The sequence below is a fragment of the Myodes glareolus genome, chromosome 4, assembly GCF_982192425.1.
Source record: "Myodes glareolus chromosome 4, mMyoGla1.1, whole genome shotgun sequence".
NCBI classification, from domain to species: Eukaryota; Metazoa; Chordata; class Mammalia; order Rodentia; family Cricetidae; genus Myodes; species Myodes glareolus.
In genome coordinates this window covers 37752154-37769962 of record NC_142029.1, presented here as the reverse complement: position 1 = coordinate 37769962, position 17809 = coordinate 37752154, and the positions used below count along the sequence as shown (strand labels likewise).

Here is a 17809-nt window from a genome sequence, read left to right as displayed (position 1 = left end):
AATGACCACATAAAAGTAATTTAATTTGATGCAACTGAAAATATCAGGAAGTCTAGTGTGGTGATACTTTGTGATCAAACAAATAAAGCTCACCTGAAGATCAGAGTGCAGAGCTAAACCACTAGTCAGCCAGCGAGGCCAGGCAGTGGTGGCACACACCTTTAATTCCAGCACTCTGGAGGCAGAGGCAGAGGGATCTCTGTGAGTTCAAGGTCACCCTGGGCTACACAAGACTGATCCAATCTTAAAGAGAAACAGAGCCAGGTGGCGGTGGGTCACACCTTTAATCCCAGTACCTGTGAGTCACAGGCCTATAATCCCAGTACTAAGGAGGTGAAGACAGGAAGGGACATGACTGGGCAGAGAGAGGAATATAAGGCAGGAGGAGACAGGAGCTCAAGGCAGTCAGTCTGAGGATTCATAGGGACAAGATCGCCCCTTTGGCCTGAGGATTCAGTACAGGTAAGAACTAGTGGCTGGCTGCTCTGCTTCTCTGATCTTTCAGCATTTACCCCTTTATCTGACTTGGAGTTTTTATTAAGACCAATTAGGAGTCATGTAACAGTCTAGCCTGCTGTCCCAACCTCGTTAGACCCATGCAATCCTCATCAGTCACGTGTCTCCATTCAGTGTGTGCCCCACTGAGGAGATGGATCTAAGGGATCCGTGAGGTCTGGCACTAAAACCCATAATTATGATGCTTTGCCACTTGTTACATAACAATGTGAAAACTGGCATGTCTATGAACGCATGGAAAACTCACTTAGACCCACAATCACCCTCATACTACACGTAAAAGACCTAGAAATGTTAGTCAGTCAAAAGCAGCTGGGCTGGGGAGATGGCTCAGCCGTGAGATGCTGACTACATAAGCGTGAGAACATGAGTCCAAGTCTCCAGCATCACATAAAAGCTGGGTGTAGAGGCACGCAGCTATAACAGAGAGGGGCGGACAGACAAATACCAGGGACAAACCCTGTTCAAAACAAAACAAAACAGGATGGATTTCTGTAGTTAAGTCTAAAGCTTTTTTTAAAAAAAAAATTAAAATAAAACAGAGAACAAAAGAAGATGCTCTGGCCTCCACATATGCATGTACATCCATACCACATACCACACACCACATACACACACACACACACACACACACACACACACACACACACACACACACACACACACAAAAGTCATTACCTCAAAATCCTGAAAATGGAAGTAATGCTTGGATGGAATTGGGATGGTTGCTGTGAAACTCCCAAAGAACCAATTTTTTTAAATTATGTATTAAAAAAGTAGGAAGGAGGGAGGGAGGGAGAGAGGGAGGGAGGGAGTGTAAATGAACACATTAGAGTTGGAGAGATGCCGAGGAACCCACAGGCTGTCTCACTGAAGCATCCTTTTCTGCCCTGGGGGACCTTGTGACTAAAACACACACTTCTTGGTTATCTACAGTCACTACACACGAGACCTCTGACAGTGTCTTTCCATGGTGATGCGGACATTATTTCACAGTTTTTCTACAAACAGAATGAAATGAGGTTTCAAATTTCTCTCCTGAAAATCATTTTCCCCAGTTTTGTACTGAGAATGGTCACTGCCTCAAAAAAATACAAACAAGGTATATGATGGTGGCGTGTTCAGATAATGAGTCTATCCCATCCATAGTCCTGATTCACTGCTGGAACAAGTAGGTGATAAAATATAAAACCCCTGGATGCAAAGCAGGAGTTAAGCAGGACAAAAACCAGAAGTGAAGCCATGGCCAGAGCCAATTTCAAACATGCCTTTGATTATACTGACCCCTGGTGGCTGGCAACTTTATTAGCAGGGGGTCTATCTTTTTTCTTAATTGTATGCCTCCTTTTGGCATTTCATCAACAATAAGCATTTAGTGTTTGTCTTAAAAAGGATAAAGATACCTCCTAAAATGCGAAAATTGTAAAATCGCATTTAGATAAAGACAAATAATAATTGTTATCTTATATGCAAGCACTGTGCCCGGTCCAGGATCTGGAACACGCGCTCCTTATGTATTTGTAGACTACCTTTGTTGTTCATTGCTCTAGTGTGGATGATCTGAGGCTTAGAGCATCAGGGACTAGAGAGCTGCCATTGATTCTGGACTGAGCTAAAGGTCAAATGGGAGGTCAAAACAGCTCCCCTTTCCCAAATCAGTGTTCTTGAGAAGCTAATTTACTAGGCCATGGTCTTCCTGTAGTAAAATGGACATAGCTTGCACCATTATCACAGAATTATCTATGAAGAATAAATGAGAACATATATACAAACTGTGTCTGTACTTTCCCAGAGGAGATATCAGCCTTCATAAAGTTTACTACATTATATACTTATTATATAATATAAATATATTTATTTTATTATAATAGTGTGTCAGTGCTTATATGGGGAGACTCTTGAAAATCAGCATTTCTCATGGTGGCTAACAGTTCCTGCATCTTCTCCAATTTTATATTTTCCTAACGTCTAGATTTTTGTTTTGGTTATTACTACGCTAAGCTACGAATCAGGAAAATAAACAAACACCTCGCTACAAATCTTACATATAGTATTTAAACACTTATGAATGCTTAAGTATTATGAACACTTCCTGCATATATGAACCTCTTTTGCAACACTGCCTCCAATATTCTTCAGAACCATGTCATGCGTTCAGGAAGATCAGCTAAACTGACAAGGTTGAAGTTGGTGGCTGTACAAACATCTGCAGACACTGCTGGCCATTGAGCAGATGTAAGAGTCTCGGAGGACTCTAGTGCTGAGCCCTTACCCTCAGTCAGTCCCCACGGCTTGCCCACAGGATTCCTTGCAGATGTAAGAGTCTCGGAGGACTCTAGTGCTGAGCCCTTACCCTCAGTCAGTCCCCACGGCTTGCCCACAGGATTCCTTGCAGATGTAAGAGTCTCGGAGGACTCTAGCGCTGAGCCCTTACCCTCAGTCAGTCCCCACGGCTTTCCCACAGGATTCCTTCCTTACGCTGCTGCGGGCAGCTGCTATTTCGCGCATCTCACCTGATCCATCATCTCGCACCTCTTCTAGGATCTACATAAAAACTGATTAAATATTAACTTGTCTGCCTATCATAAACTATAGAGTAATGTAAATATTATACACTCAATGGCCAACATATCTTGTAAATAGGTGACACTGATCTTTTTTTACTAATTTTAATTTGAGTGGCATGAGTCTTCCGTATAGCCACCTCTGAGCGTTGTTCTGTAGTGTTGTTACCCACATTGTTGGCAACAGATCTCTGGAATTTCCTCTTGCAGGACAGAAACTACACCATCAGAACAACTCCACCTCCCTGTCCCACCCCTCCCTGGCATCCATCATTCAACTTTGTATTTCACTGATGTTCTATATCCTGAATATTGCATTTTCTTGAGATCACACAGCAGCTGCCCTCTTGAGGTTGATTTCACTCAGAGTAAAATCAAGGATCACTTGAGTTGCAACATATGTCTGAATAACGTGATAAAGAAAGGTGAGAACCCCTTTCCTTTTTTTGAAGCATGAACCGATAAATGATTTTTGCCAATAATGATTACAACTGTGAATATTTCAGCTCATATCAGAAAGACCAGACAAATGAGCTTACTAGTTACGCCAGGTATGACTCTCTCACCCGAACCTATGGAGGAGCTCCCCAAAATTAAGGTGTGGCAGGCACATTGACCCATCACCTGGTCACGTTACTTTAAAATAGAGCAAGTCATGCAATGGTCCATGCCTGAGATCCCCGCACCCCGGAGACAGAGGCAGACGTAATGAGACCCTCTCTTAAAAATAAATAAATATATATATTAGAAAGACAATTCTAAGAGGTCATAAAACTGTATTCTATGTGCTTGCCAAAGATCCTCTTATCAATATGTCATGTTTGAATCAAGAATATCTGTATCGTAGAAAAGAGAACATAGAAGATCAGGGGAACGATACAACTAACACTGAAGACCTTTGAAAAGACCATATACAAACCTCCTACCACAGAAAACTACTACTTTAGAAGCTTCCTACAATATATACATGTAAACATAAAAGAAGTTAAAATGGAGTTGTCCTATAATGGGATGGGGAATGGGAAAGATGCTACTTCCAGATACCAGAAACTAGCAAATAAAAGCCCAGTTCCTGGCATGCGTTTCTTTTGTTTGTGTGATCCCATAGCTCCCCCAAACATCAGCACCTATTACCATTGCTCCTGGCTGTCCTCCAGACCCTGTTACTGAAGACACCACATATTTGAATTACAAGACATGGAAAAATCAAACTAGTACCAATCTAGAAGTTTGTTCCCTACTCTCTGGAAGGTCCTAGACGTGCCACTAGGGGAGGAAATTAACCAAGTCTTATTCAGCCGTGACCATGTATCTACAGTAGTGAGTTGCCTAGCAAGACACACCCACGTGTACAAAAACATAAGTTGCACAAATGTTATCTGAGCAACCGATCACTTGGTTTTAGTAACCAACTACTCGGATTTAAGATCCACTCCATAAGACAGAACTTATGCCAGATACTATTAATTAGGCCACAAGCCCATGGCTGGCTAGGTCACAGGCCCTAGACGAGAACTTAATACCATTATTCTGCTAAGTAGAAGCAGAATTAAATTGACTTCTAAGTTCCTACCTTGAAACCCATAGATTAATGCATGTCTCAGCCCTTCTTAGGGAAGCTTCTTTTTATAGTAGGTGGTGACTAAAACGGAGGCCCACAATTGGTCAACATGTAGAAAATAAGAGATTATGAAGTGATTAACTTCAAATGGAACATCTATGTCACACCCCCTCACCCTCAAGGTTCAGGTATCATGGAAGACAGAGTGGAAAATTACAATTACAAAGAGCCAATAGTCGCAGCCATGACAGGGCCACGGCACACATCAACTCAAAAGTAGCTATAACAGCATAAGTATTACAAAAACAAGCCAAACAAAATCTCACCATGGATGAGGACGGGGCTCATAAAGTCCTACTACCCCTAGCTGGACAACTGTTGACAATTGACAGCTGCTGGGGCTGGCAATTTGTAGGCCTGGGTACCATAAGAAAGCAGGCTAAACAAGCTATGGAGAGAGCAAGCCAGTCAGCAGCTCTCCTCCATGGCCTCTGCATCTGCTCCTGCCTCCAGCTTCCTGCCCTGCTTGAGTTCCTGCTCTGACTTCTTCCAATGGCGGACTATGATGTTGAAGCAGAAGAGAAATTAACCCTTTCCTCCCCCAAAGCGCTTACAGCATGGTGTTTCTTTGCAGCAATATAAATAAACCCTAACTTTAAAAAATAATTGGTGTACCTGAGGGAAGCTGAGGCAGAGAGCAACAGAGGGCACGCTCTACTACCCCTGCCCTTTTAGCTCACAGGCATGTACTTGAGGGAAGCAAATACTGGAGGCAGGCAGGAACTCTGAGGAGAAAGGCCTGAGGAACTGCTTCCGTGTGACTGTGTAAAGCCACAATTTCTTATCGCAAGAACAACGGAGGTTGGCCCAGTTGCTCATTTGGATCATTATTGTGAAAGATAAAATGTGCCAGGTGGAGAATTTTGTGTTTAGTACTCAGTCTTAGAAGAGTCAGCACATGCAATTAATAAGCAAACATTTATTCTGTTTTAGAACAAAATGTTTAAACCTTCAAGCATGCCATGATGGAAAAAGGCAATGACTGTAATGAAGTCCATCTTATTGAGAAACACAGCAAATTAACAATAAGTCACTGAAATTGCCTAGATGGTCACGGTAATTTATTTCTGTTCATAGAATGACTTCGAAATTTTAGCACATTAACAATTTAAACAATTTTGATATTCTCCCCAAAAAGTATATTTATACTCACATTCACTTGAACCTGAATGGACCAGTCCCCAAGTATTGGATGAGAAGATAATTGAAAAGTTTTGGAGATGACCCCAAGATCACCTTGCTGAGAAAACCACTGTTGAATCATGTTAGACTTTGGATCCTAAAACAAAAACCAAACCATAAGTGTTAGCTGTGGAAGGCGCCCCAAGAGAAAGTGCATCCTCCTTGGAGATGATGCCTGGCAGTACCCACCTTCCCTAGACAGAACTTTCCGCCAAAACATGGCACAAGATAATGCGATGGTTAAACTTCATTGTCAACTGGAGGAGAGTTTGGAGTCACCCAGGAGACACACCCCTGGGGGGGGGGGTCTGTGAAAGCGTAACTGAGGACAGAAGACCCACCATGAAGGTGGGCTCACAGCCAGGCAGTGGTTGGTGGCACACGCCTTTAATCCCAGCACACGAGAGGCAGATGCAGGTGGGTCTCTGTGAGTTTGAGGCCAGCCTGGTCTACAAGAGCTAGTTCCAGGACAAGCATCAAAGCTATACAAAAAAAAAAAAAAAAAAAAAAAACCTGTCTTGAAAAAAAAAGAAAGGAAGGAAGGAAGGAAGGAAGGAAGGAAGGAAGGAAGGAGAAAGAAGGAAAGAAGAAAAGGAAAGGAAGGAAGGAAGGAGAGAGAGAGAAGAAAGAAAGAAAGAAAGAAAGAAAGAAAGAAAGAAAGAAAGAAAGAAAGAAAGAAAGAAAGAAAAGGAAGGGGGTTCCCTCAGAGTGAATCAGAGGAGAGGAGAAGGGGAGACAGAAGACAGGCGGCCTTCATCTCCCTCTGCATCCTGAACACTGGTGTCATGCGACCAGCTGCCTCATGCTCATGCCCCCACAGCGACAGCTGCATTTTACCACCACCATGGGCCCTGCCATGATGGACTGCACCCTCAAACTATGAATCAACACTGACCCTTGTTTGAGGTGCTCCCCAAAGGCATTTTATCACAGCACTGAGAAAAGAAACAACACAGGGAGTTTTTGGAAAATGGTAGATCTATATCGCTAAGGAAAAGAAATCAAACTGTCTTCCTTTCCCATGACTTCTCCCTAGACCACACGGATTCTGAGTCACCTTTTAATTCCTGAAGCTACAGTTCTTTCTAGAGAGGACGGACTTTCTAGAGAGTGTGCGCTCCAGCAAACCTACATCAGTGACTTAAAGAAACCCCCCAACATACAAACCAGTGAAATATAAAACCAGAACAGAAGGCCCTCAAGAAACTAAGCCAGAGTTACCATGTGGTCTGACTCTGTCACTCCTTGGCAAACGTCTGATAGAATCTAGGTCAACATACTTACGCGTCATGTTTATTGAGCACTAGTCACAATAGCCAAGATATGAAAGCTGCCTAAATGGCCATCTACGTGGAAATGGGTAAAGAAAATGTGGTATGTGTGCACGGTAAAGGATGAAGCTCCGCCATCTGTGCCACTGGCCGGAAAGTGGACCGACTGGAGACAACGCGTTAAATGAAATGGGCTAAACTAACAAAGACAAACATCTCATTCCCTCTCATACATGGAGTCTACATTTCAATAGAGCAGGAGTGTGTGTGTGCATGTGTGTGTGATGTGTGTGTGTGTGTGTGTCGGAAGGTCCGTGTGTGTCTGTGTGTATGTTTTATGTACTATGGCACTATGGTACTATGTGGGGGGGGGGGGAGAAAGAACTCTATAGGACAGAGAAATGAGAGGAAAAAGAACAAATACCACTTTGGTCATGGTACACAGATATATATTCATCTCACATACATATAACATGAAAGCCTCTTTAGGGAAGGGGAGGGAAGCATGGGAAAAGGGAAAAGGATGGGTGGCGGATGGTAACTATTAACAGAATACAATGATATACATGCATGACAATGTCCTAAAAACAGTGACTCTGTTTACTGGAAAAGAGGGAGGAAGGAAATGAGCTCTCACTGTGAAGTTATTGCCCTCATTCATTAAGGCCCACTGTGCTGGGGTCTCCAGCTTACCTCCAATTAGTATTCTTCTTCAGTGAATAAGTCAGACTCAGAAAGGCAAATAACACATTTTCTCTCATACATGGAATCTACATTTCAATATAGTGGGGCTGGTGTGCATGTGTGTGTGTGTGTGTGTGTGTGTGCACATGCCTGTACATATCTGATATGAAAGTAGAACTGGTACTATGAGGAAGCAGAAAAAGGAGCAGAATTAGTCTCCCCTTACAGTTGAAAAGCTGACTGCTGCAGGGACTGAGTACGCACCCAACAGTGATTGACTGGCCTGGCCATACGCTAGCAGCAACACATGTCGGGACTCGGGATTCAAACCCATGTTGATTCTCCACTCAGCAAAATATGTCAGAGGGCCTTTTAACCAAGGGTCCATTTCTTCTTCCCATAACCTCATAGACAAGAACAGCTCCATGCAGCAGCCACGTAAAGTGTTCACCTTCCACACTCCCAGCCCTGCCGACTCTATCCCATTCTCTTTCCGGTTTGTTTCCCACCACACCCCTCTCTCTAACTAAGGCCACCAATCCCACCCTTCCACTCTTGCCCACCCTCATCCGCAACAACTGATCTGAGAATGAAGCATAGGGTTGAGATGCTCGACACAGACCTAGGCAAGCACACAGTGTCGGTTAGAATCCTAGCAGGACCCAAGGTGAGGACGGCTTCACTCTGCCCAGAGTGAAGTCTACACACTTGCAGGCCCATCTCTACCTTTAGGTTCGTCTTCTTCCCAATGTACAGATTCACCTGCCGTGCACCACGAAAGTCCAGCCCTCTGTGCAACCTGTTGCACAGATTGTCCTCCCTCTCCTGTCTACCAGTGATGCAAGCTTCCTGTCTGCTGCGCAGGCCTCCGGCAGCAGTGGCCTCTTTGAGGAGAGCCTCTGCACAGCTGGAGTTTACTTTGTGGGTAGCCTCTGCACATCTGGAGTTTACTTTGTGGGTAGCCTCTGCACAGCTGAAGTTTACACTTCTTGACATACAGTAAAAGGAAGCAAAATCCTTCTTTATGTATTTCATTTTTAAAAAAAAAAATCTGTGTTTACAGCTACCCTATAAACTCTTGAGACCAAGGATCACACACTTTCTTATCCTCTATCTTTTGTCTAAACACAATGAACTAATAACTGGTCCAGTTATTAGAAACCAGAAAAAAAATCTCCTAAAGAAGAGACATGAAAGTTAGAAATAAATGTGGTGCTGAGAACTGAGTGGGTACTGTCAGCCAGAGACTTAAAATCAGTGACCGAAAACAGGTCACTGTCTCCTGGGCAAAGTCCTGGGTCAGCCATTGTAACCAGCAGTCGGCTGTGTCGTACCTGCCACAGCAGGATCCATGGGGGAGCTGGGGAGTGAAAAGACTCGGGAAGAAATACAAATAGCTATAAATATGTGCTGTCTAGTGATTCAGGAAATAAAAACAATGAGTTACTGGGTTTCCTCAATCAGCTGGACAGAGATTTAAGAAATGCTGAAACGTTAACTCTCAGTGTTGCCTAAGGGAAGAGGAACACGAAAACGCTGGCAGGGGTGGAGCTTTCTCCCAGATGGCATCATGGCCCCTCAAGCAAAAGGAGGCTGAACTAATACTTCTGCTTCAAGAAGTTGCTCTTGGGGCTGGAGGGACAGAGCGGCAGAGCACGGCCACAGGATGCAGCCTCCTCACCATAAATAGCTGCGTCCACACGTGTTTGCTGGCACTCACGCCCGCCAAGTCAGAAACAGCTGTATCCACACGAGGTTATTCACCTCCACTCAGAGCAAATTTGACAGCAGAATGTCTAGGGCAGAAGCCAGCTGTGCCAGCCGCCACCACAGTGTCTACGGCACTAAACTGCCTAGAGAGGAGAATTCGGGCCAACACAGAGCATGCTTTCTCCACTGCTGAATGGCTTCTGAGGCCCCTGTCCTTCCTGAGGCCAGTTACTAAGGCAGGAAAGATGGATAGATATAAGTCAGTGACCTCACAAAAACACTGAACACCCCCCAACATGCCGCGATGATAAATATCTCACCCTATCTATGATATCTTCGCATATCAGCATCTTAATCACAGCCATTTTTTTTTTCTGAGACAAAGTGTCTCTGTGTAGCTTTGGAGGCTGTCCTGGAAATCACTCTGTAGACCAGGCTGTCCTCGAACTCACAGAGATCTGCCTGCCTCTGCCTCCCAAGTGCTGGGATTAAAGGCATGCGCCACCACCGCCCCACTATCACAGCTATTCTTGGCAAGCTGACTTGCAGGCTACCCTAGATGCCTTTCTCCACGTCAGCCTAACCCATCCTGTCCCAAATCACTATTTTCCACTGGAAAACAACAAAGCAGACATTCTCAGCAACATGGCCTCTGCAGTGAGGAGTGTGGCTAGACTTGAGTCTACATCCTGAACTTACAGCCCTGTACCAAAGGGGATTTGACCCTGCTCACTGTTTTAAGCACTGAACTTCAGAGCAAACATCCTCTCCTGGGCAAGAACACTCTAGGCTGGCCAGGCCGATAGTTTCCTTTAGTAACAGACCTCACAGAGGAAGGTCTCTCTGCATCCTTCCCAGAAAGCCAAGGGCGACTCTGTACATTCTCATTTCACTCAATGTAAAATCCAGGCTGTCTAACAGCCAACAAGACTGGATGTAAGCAGATTCCTCCAACCCAGCACCTGTGGTTAACTTCACCTCTTAATGCCCGCCCCTTCACTTCCTGAGCTCAGTGTGCCATGGCCTATTGTTTCCTCTGAATGCTTCAGGCCGTGGGATACTCTGCCTCCTCTGATTTTATTTACTTATTCTTGTATTTCCCTCAGGGCTGTGCTCACACAGCTCTTCCCTGGCAACTCTAGGAAAAGCACTAAGGATTAACGCACTCTCTCTACCTTGTCTCTGGCTCTCCATGCACTGTCACACATATAAATACATGAATATCTACCACCTCATGTGTATGCTTCTATGTTGATCATCAGCCTTCTTGGTACCCACTGAAAACTAAATTCAACATGAACAGGGGCTTGTTCTGTTCAATGCCTGCTCCAGTTCCTGGAACACAAAAATTCAGTGAGTAGCTGATGAACGGACAGACAGGTCAGTAATGGAGCCGGCACTAGACATGAGCAGACAGACTCCACAGCCTGAACCCTTCCTTAGCCAGGCTTCCACCACCTCCCTTCCCATTCAGAGCATCGCCGTGTGGAGAAGGAAGCCCATCTGAGGTAAATCCTAAGAAATTACTGTGCCAATAACATGAGCAGAACTCTCAAGACAGCTTGAGCCGAGTGGCTGGAAATTCTCCCTTTCTGTCTGCCACTTACCTTAATGAAAATGTTCACCGGCGTCTTATAAGGCTTGAAGTCTGATAAAAGTGTGAGCACACGAAACTTCACCTCTTGTTTTGGCTTGTAGAATGCTTTGTCTGTCTGAATGAGGACAGATATTCTCTTGGTGTTAAACGATAAGCGTGTGCTGTTGGAGAACAAAAGCCCATCCTGGGAATGTCCAGTTACATGTAGTTCATAAATCTCATCCGCACTGTTCAGAGGTAGCTGGGTGGGGAAAGAGCAGACATTTTACCTTTAAAATATTTTAATTACAGGTTAGAATAGAAAATTTAAGCACATAGGAACCATAGTGTTGGGAAAACTTATTCTTCATAGGCACTGAAGCTGAGTAATTTGTTTCCTCTTCTTTAAAATCCTACTCTGGTGGGGCGGTGGTGGCACACACCTAACCAGTACTTGGGAGGCAGAGGCAGGCAGATCTCTGTGAGTTCGAAGCCAACCTGGTCTATAAGAGCTAGTTCCAGGATAGGCACCAAAGTTACAGAGAAACCTTGTCTAGAAAAAACAAAACATAAAATCCTACTCTGTTCTTCAGTTAGATGACAGAGTGTCTAGAATGAGGGACACACACCCCACAGCTGTTCCCTCAGTAGCATTACATCACCTTGCCGTTTCCTGTGTTCGCACTCGTACCTGTTGAGGCTGGGTACCAGCTCCCCAGTAAGTTTTCCCATGCTTTCTCTGCGTGAGGGAACCAGCCTATGGAAGGCTAAATATTGTTTCCTTGCTGCTGAAATCACTCAAGCCCTCCTCTGTGATGCTTTCTTTTCCTGCACCCTGTCCACCATGTGTCTTGCTGGCTGTGCCACCATTTTTTAATTAATTAATAACAATAGACATCCTACCATCCACTATGAACAGACCAGAAGCCGTATTGAGCAGTTCACAGGTTCTACATCATTTGACCTCAAGATAATCCCTCAACCTGATACCACACCCACCCTTCAACTGGATTCTCCTACTGAAACCATTTCACCAAGAAAATAGACTTAGAGAGCTGTGATGGGTGCTACAGGCCACCAGCTCGCAGCCCAACCCTGCAAGTGCTACACTAATCTAGCAGCAACTTGAAGCAGTGGTTTTAAATATGTCCAGAAAGTCTCCAAACTACCTCTCTTCAAAAAAAAAAAATGGAGTCTGCACTGGGTCACCAAACAAGACATGGAAATAAAAGGAAAACTAGTTGAGAACAGGAAGGGATCAGTAGGGATAGGAGGGAGACAAGAAAGGGTAATGGAGGATCAAAATGCATATATATAAATGTATGAAAATATCATAGTGAAAACTATTATATGTAATTTTAGAATGTCAATTTAAAAAAATTAAAAATCCACTGGATCTGGTGGTACAAGCCTTTAAACCCAGCACTAAGGAAGCAGAAGCAGACAGATCTCTATAAATTCATGGTCAGCCAGGAATACATGGTTACATAGTGAGAACCTGTCTTTAAAAGTGCAAACAAACAAAGGAAGAAAAAGAATTCATTAAAACATGAGTAGGACCAAACACTGAAGTGCTCTGATACTCCAGTTTATTGAAGAAAATTCCCTGCTAGGTGCTCTGAGGATGTAACAGCCAATCTCTCTACAGAGATGCTGCTCTTGAATATTTGAAAACTGCACTAAACTCAAGCCAGACTCACAAGTGATGTAAATAAAGAGCCAATAAAAAGGTACATATACCATAGTTGCGATTTATTTCCTTGTATTTCGGTTGTTTTGAGGATTTTGTTTCGTTTAGTTGTTTGTTTGTTTTCCAGACAGGGTTACTCTGTGCAGCCTTGGCTCTCCTTAAACTCACTCTGTAGACCAGACTGGCCTTGAACTCAGAGATCCATCTTTCTCTGCTTCCCGAATGCTGCGATTATAGGAATATACCACTATATCCGACTTGAAATGTATTTCTAAAACCAATTTTTAACTTATTCATTTATTTATAGAAACCAAATAATTTAAATGGATACTTACTGATGGAAGGGTAAGAGTCTTGAAAAGGCCTGTAAAGGAAAATAAGAAAGGAAAGGTATTTGTCAAAATTTAAATATAATGCTACAGCACAAGACTTAAAAATCTCTTAGCACTCTGAGATATGGATAGAACCATAAAATTACTTGATCAAACCAAAACAGCTTTATTTTTTTAATTTACAAAAAAAAATCATTTTAAATACCAACCTCAGTTCCCCCTCCCTCCCCTTCTCCTATCCCACCCCCATCCACTCCTCTGAGGGGGTAAGGCCACCCTTGGGGAGTCAACAAAGTCTGGCATACCAAGTTAAGGCAATACTAAGCCCCTCCCCTGTGTATCAAGGCTGAGCAAGGTATCCCACCGTAGAGAATTCCATAGGGAATGGGCTCCAAAAAGCCAGTTCATGCACCAGGGATAAGTCCTAGTTCCTCTGCCAGCACCCACACACACACACACACATGCACACAGATCAAGTCATACAACTGTCACATTCAGAAGGCCTAGTCTGGTAGTCTGGTCCCATGCAGATTCCCCAGCTGTCAGTCCAGAGTCCATAAGCTCCCACAGCTGACTCTGTGGTTCTCCCAACCATGATCCTGACCCCTCCCCTTGCTCATACAATCCCTCCTCCCTCTCTTCAACTGAACTCCAGGAGCTCAGTCCAGCACTTGGCTCAAAACAGCTTTTTTTTAACTTTTTTTTTTTTTGGTTTTTATTGCGCTCTACATTTTTCTACGTTCCCCTCGCTGCCTCTCCCCGCCCCCTCAACCCTCTCCCAAGGTTCCCATGTTCCCAATTTACTCAGGAGATCTTGTCTTTTTCTACTTTCTACTTCCCATGTAGATTATATCTATGTGAGTCTCTCTTAGTGTCCGTATTGTTGTCTAAGTTCTCTGGGACTGTGGTTTGTAGGCTGGTTTTCTTTGCTTTATGTTTTAAAGCCACCTATGAGTGAGTACATGTGATAATTGTCTTTCTGTGTCTGGGTTACCTCACTCAAAATAATGTTTTCTAGCCCCATCCATTTTCCTGAAAAATTCAAGATGTCGTGATTTTTTTCTGCTGTATAGTACTCCATTATGTAAATGCACCACATTTTCCTTATCCATTCTTTGGTCGAGAGGTATTTAGGTTGTTTCCAGGTTCTGGCTATGACAAAGCTGCTATGAACATAGTTGAGCACGTGTCCTTGTGGTACGATTGAGCATCGTTCGGATATATACCCAAAAGTGGTATTTCTGGGTCTTGAGGAAGGTTGTTTCCTAATTTTCTGAAAAATCACCACACTGACATCCAGAGGGTCTGTATCAGCTTGTAGTCCCACCAGCAAGGCAGGAGTGTTCCCTTTACCCCACAACCTCTCCAGCATAAGTTGTCATCAGTGTCAAAACAGCTTTATAAATGCCCAAAATAACCAAGAAGTTGTAACCTATCCTTGTGGCAAAGGTCGTCAGTCAGTGGTCAAATCCCAGCAAGCCCCGCCCCCATCACCATCACTCACTGTCCCCAGGGCTCTAGCACTGTCGAGGTTACACATGTTTGAGGGACACTTCAGAGAGGACACGGAGAAAACCTGGGGCTCGGAGCTTGTTGCTCTGTTTTACCTGGGGGTCGTAGTACAGGGAATAGAGCTCAGGGCTTCATGCCATGCAGCATTTGCTCTGCACTGGGCTCCACCCCCAGCGAGGCTCACTTTTAATGTTCTCACATACTCATGACAAAGGAAGGTATTAGTCATGTCAGGGATGAGCTAGGACTCATCAGTGACTCATGGGGATCAGGGTGGTACAGACGATTTTTCATGTACAGTTTCTAAAAGTAGACCTGATAGTTTACCACATGCCAATTTCTCATCAGATCCATTTATTTCAAGGAAAAAAATGATTTCAAGTTCATTGACGAAGTACTTCGTCAAGGTTCCCATCGGATGCGATAATAAGCCCTTTCATTGAAGACCTATTTATTAAAGGAACCTCAGTGTCCCTCTCCTCCCAGAAGTCATGTGAGTCTACCACGTGAGAGCAGGAAGAAAACAGAACACGGCAGAATTAACTCTGTACTGTGAAATCAGTCTCTGAAATCAGACCACGTTCAGGGTTCTATCATGAATTTATGCTTTTCCTGCCCTCTCTTTGGGCCTCATTCTCCAGCTCAGTATTTTCATCCATAAAATAAAAATGCTAATATTTGTTCCAAACTCATATAGTGGTTTGTGGAAAGGCTGTTGTTGCCTGCAATATACAGAATGGTCCAGAACACACAGGAAGCAACTTGTACTCATCAGGGTATCAGAGAGCTTGGAGAGGCATCCATCAGGACATCAGTTTGCCTCTATAGCAGAGTTCTCCAGGTGTTTCTGAGGAAGCACACCATCAATAAAGCATGTGGCATTTATTACCAATACCAATCTACATTTATAAAGTGGGATGTATATTCTTTCTCATTCAAAGTGTTAAATATCAAAAGCCCAAATTACTTAGTCTTGCTCAAAAATAATAATAGAAGTGGCTGAGTGTGGCGGTCCACACCTGTAACCCCAGCACCTGGGATGCTAAGGTGGAAAGATCACCCTGAGTCTGAGGTTAGCCTGGATTAGATAGCACATTCAACACCAGTGTGGGTTGCATATCAAAAATCTGTCTCAAAAATAAAATAAGTAAAGCGTAGTATAATTTCTACCTTCATTACTATGAACAATCTTGCGTATTTTCAGATGTGCGCACATCCACTTCAAACACCACTCTTTCAGGAAACTCAAGAGAATACAAATAGGTTTGCAGGAACCACCCGACAATTCACCACCATCATCACCCAGCATAGATCAGCTTATCTGACGGTTGTAAGCTCTCCAGCAAAGAACAGGCGTCTGGCACAATAGAACATTGAACAAAGTGAGGAAAGGCAGTAGATACAAAGAGACTAAGGACCAGGAGCGCTTTGAAGGGGTACCTACCGCAAGGAAAGACACTGACCTCTAGTGCGGGGGGGGGGGGGGGGGGGCGGGTAGGAGGAGCCAGTCAGGTGAGAAAGGAGAAGAGGCAGAGAAGAGAATGCCCAGCAGGACAGGGCACTGAGACTTCACCAAAGCCAGGAACTGTTTGGGTTGAGCTCAGAGCTGGGAGACAGCAATTATGAGATGGGTCCAAATTGACTATCGTCTCGATGGTTTTATTATCTTATTTAACAGAAAAAAATAAGTTTATGATGTTCAATACGATGTTCTGATATAAGTATAACCTGTGAGATGGCTAATTCAAGATGCACTGCCTCACGGATGACCACATTTGCCGTTAGAACAACTACCTTTTACTCTCCCGGCGGTTTTCAAGTATATGAAAATGCCACTAGGGATGGTAGCCGTGATGCACACTGGAACTTTATCCTCTTGTCTAACTGGAATCTTCTGTCCTTTGACCAACATCTCCCCTGAAGCGCCTTGCTGAATAACCACCATTTTACTTGCTGGATAACCACCATTTTACTCTCCATTTCTTTAAGCTCAACATTTGAAGACCTGGTGTCTTAAATAACTCTATGTCCTCAGATTCACTCACATTATTGCAAATGGCAGGCTCCCTTTCTCAGTAAAACAGTATTCCACTGTGAAGGGGAATAAAACAGACACTATCCTTCTTTACCCATGTATCTGTAATTTGACACTTAGGTTTTCATCACCCCTTAGGTATAGAGTTGTGAGGCAGTAAAATGGAAACGCAGGTGGTGTCTTTTTGACAGGCTGATTTCTTACCTGTTGGGTCTGAACACAGTTTATGCAGGAATAATCTATATTCATGAAGCTTTCGCTGCTCATGGGATACATATACTCTGTACTGAATTAAAGTGAAAATGAGAGGCTGTATCGGCAACTTGATAAAAAAAAAAAAACTTTTAAAGATATGTAAACACAACTTACTTTCCAAGCTTTTTTTAAGTTGTTGAAATACACTAACAGGCATTCTCAACACATACTAGGAATGAAGAGGTAGTCCTCCCAGGCATGAATTTGGGAACAGATTAATTTTAACAGATTAAAAGAGTCTGTAAACCATGAATGTAGCTGGAGAGAGGATATGCAAAGAGAACATAAGAGGGCAGAAAGTTAAATCTTAACAGACAATCACACAGAACCCATCAAAAGCGCATAAGGGTACATGGAAAGGGATGGAGGGAAGAAAGGGAAGAAGGAAATGATATAATTACATTTTAATTTCAAAAATTATACACACACGTGAGTGCAGGTGCACACGCACGTGTGTGTGTGTGTGTGTGTGTGTGTGTGTGTGTGTGTGTGTGTGTGTATTGTTTGGTTGGAACCTCCAGCTCGCACCTGTATGATCCAGAAAGCCCCACTACGGTCTATCCCTCCAAACCCTACCCACTCAGAATCTCCAAAAAGCCCAGTTCCACATTCCTGGTGGCTTCCTCCCCTGAAGTTGCCAGCTGCCCAAGTCCCCACCTAAAACATACAGTTTTTGACCATACTTGGGCATAAACCCAGTTTGTGGTGATCACGTCATCACTCCCCTCCCCCGCCCCCGCACCTGCAGGCTATAGTAGCTCCCTGCTTTAGTTAGGGCATGTGACTTCTCCAGCCCCGATCTCTGGGACTAGAGAACCTACCCAGGAGTTGCTTTGCTCAAATATACCTGTGCCGCCACCT

At 43.8% G+C, this 17809-nt stretch overlaps 1 protein-coding gene across 1 annotated transcript in view; it reads right to left on the bottom strand.

The window, feature by feature from the left end:
* Cd109 (CD109 molecule) overlaps positions 1-17809 on the bottom strand; it is a 119892-nt gene that overhangs the window by 81266 nt on the left and 20817 nt on the right. The window contains exons 3-5 of the mRNA XM_048435719.3: positions 13150-13178; positions 11156-11386; positions 5855-5980 (exon numbers count right to left, since the gene is read on the bottom strand). Coding sequence (XP_048291676.3) covers positions 5855-5980; positions 11156-11386; positions 13150-13178 — 386 coding nt within the window. The remainder of the gene's footprint in view (positions 1-5854; positions 5981-11155; positions 11387-13149; positions 13179-17809) is intronic.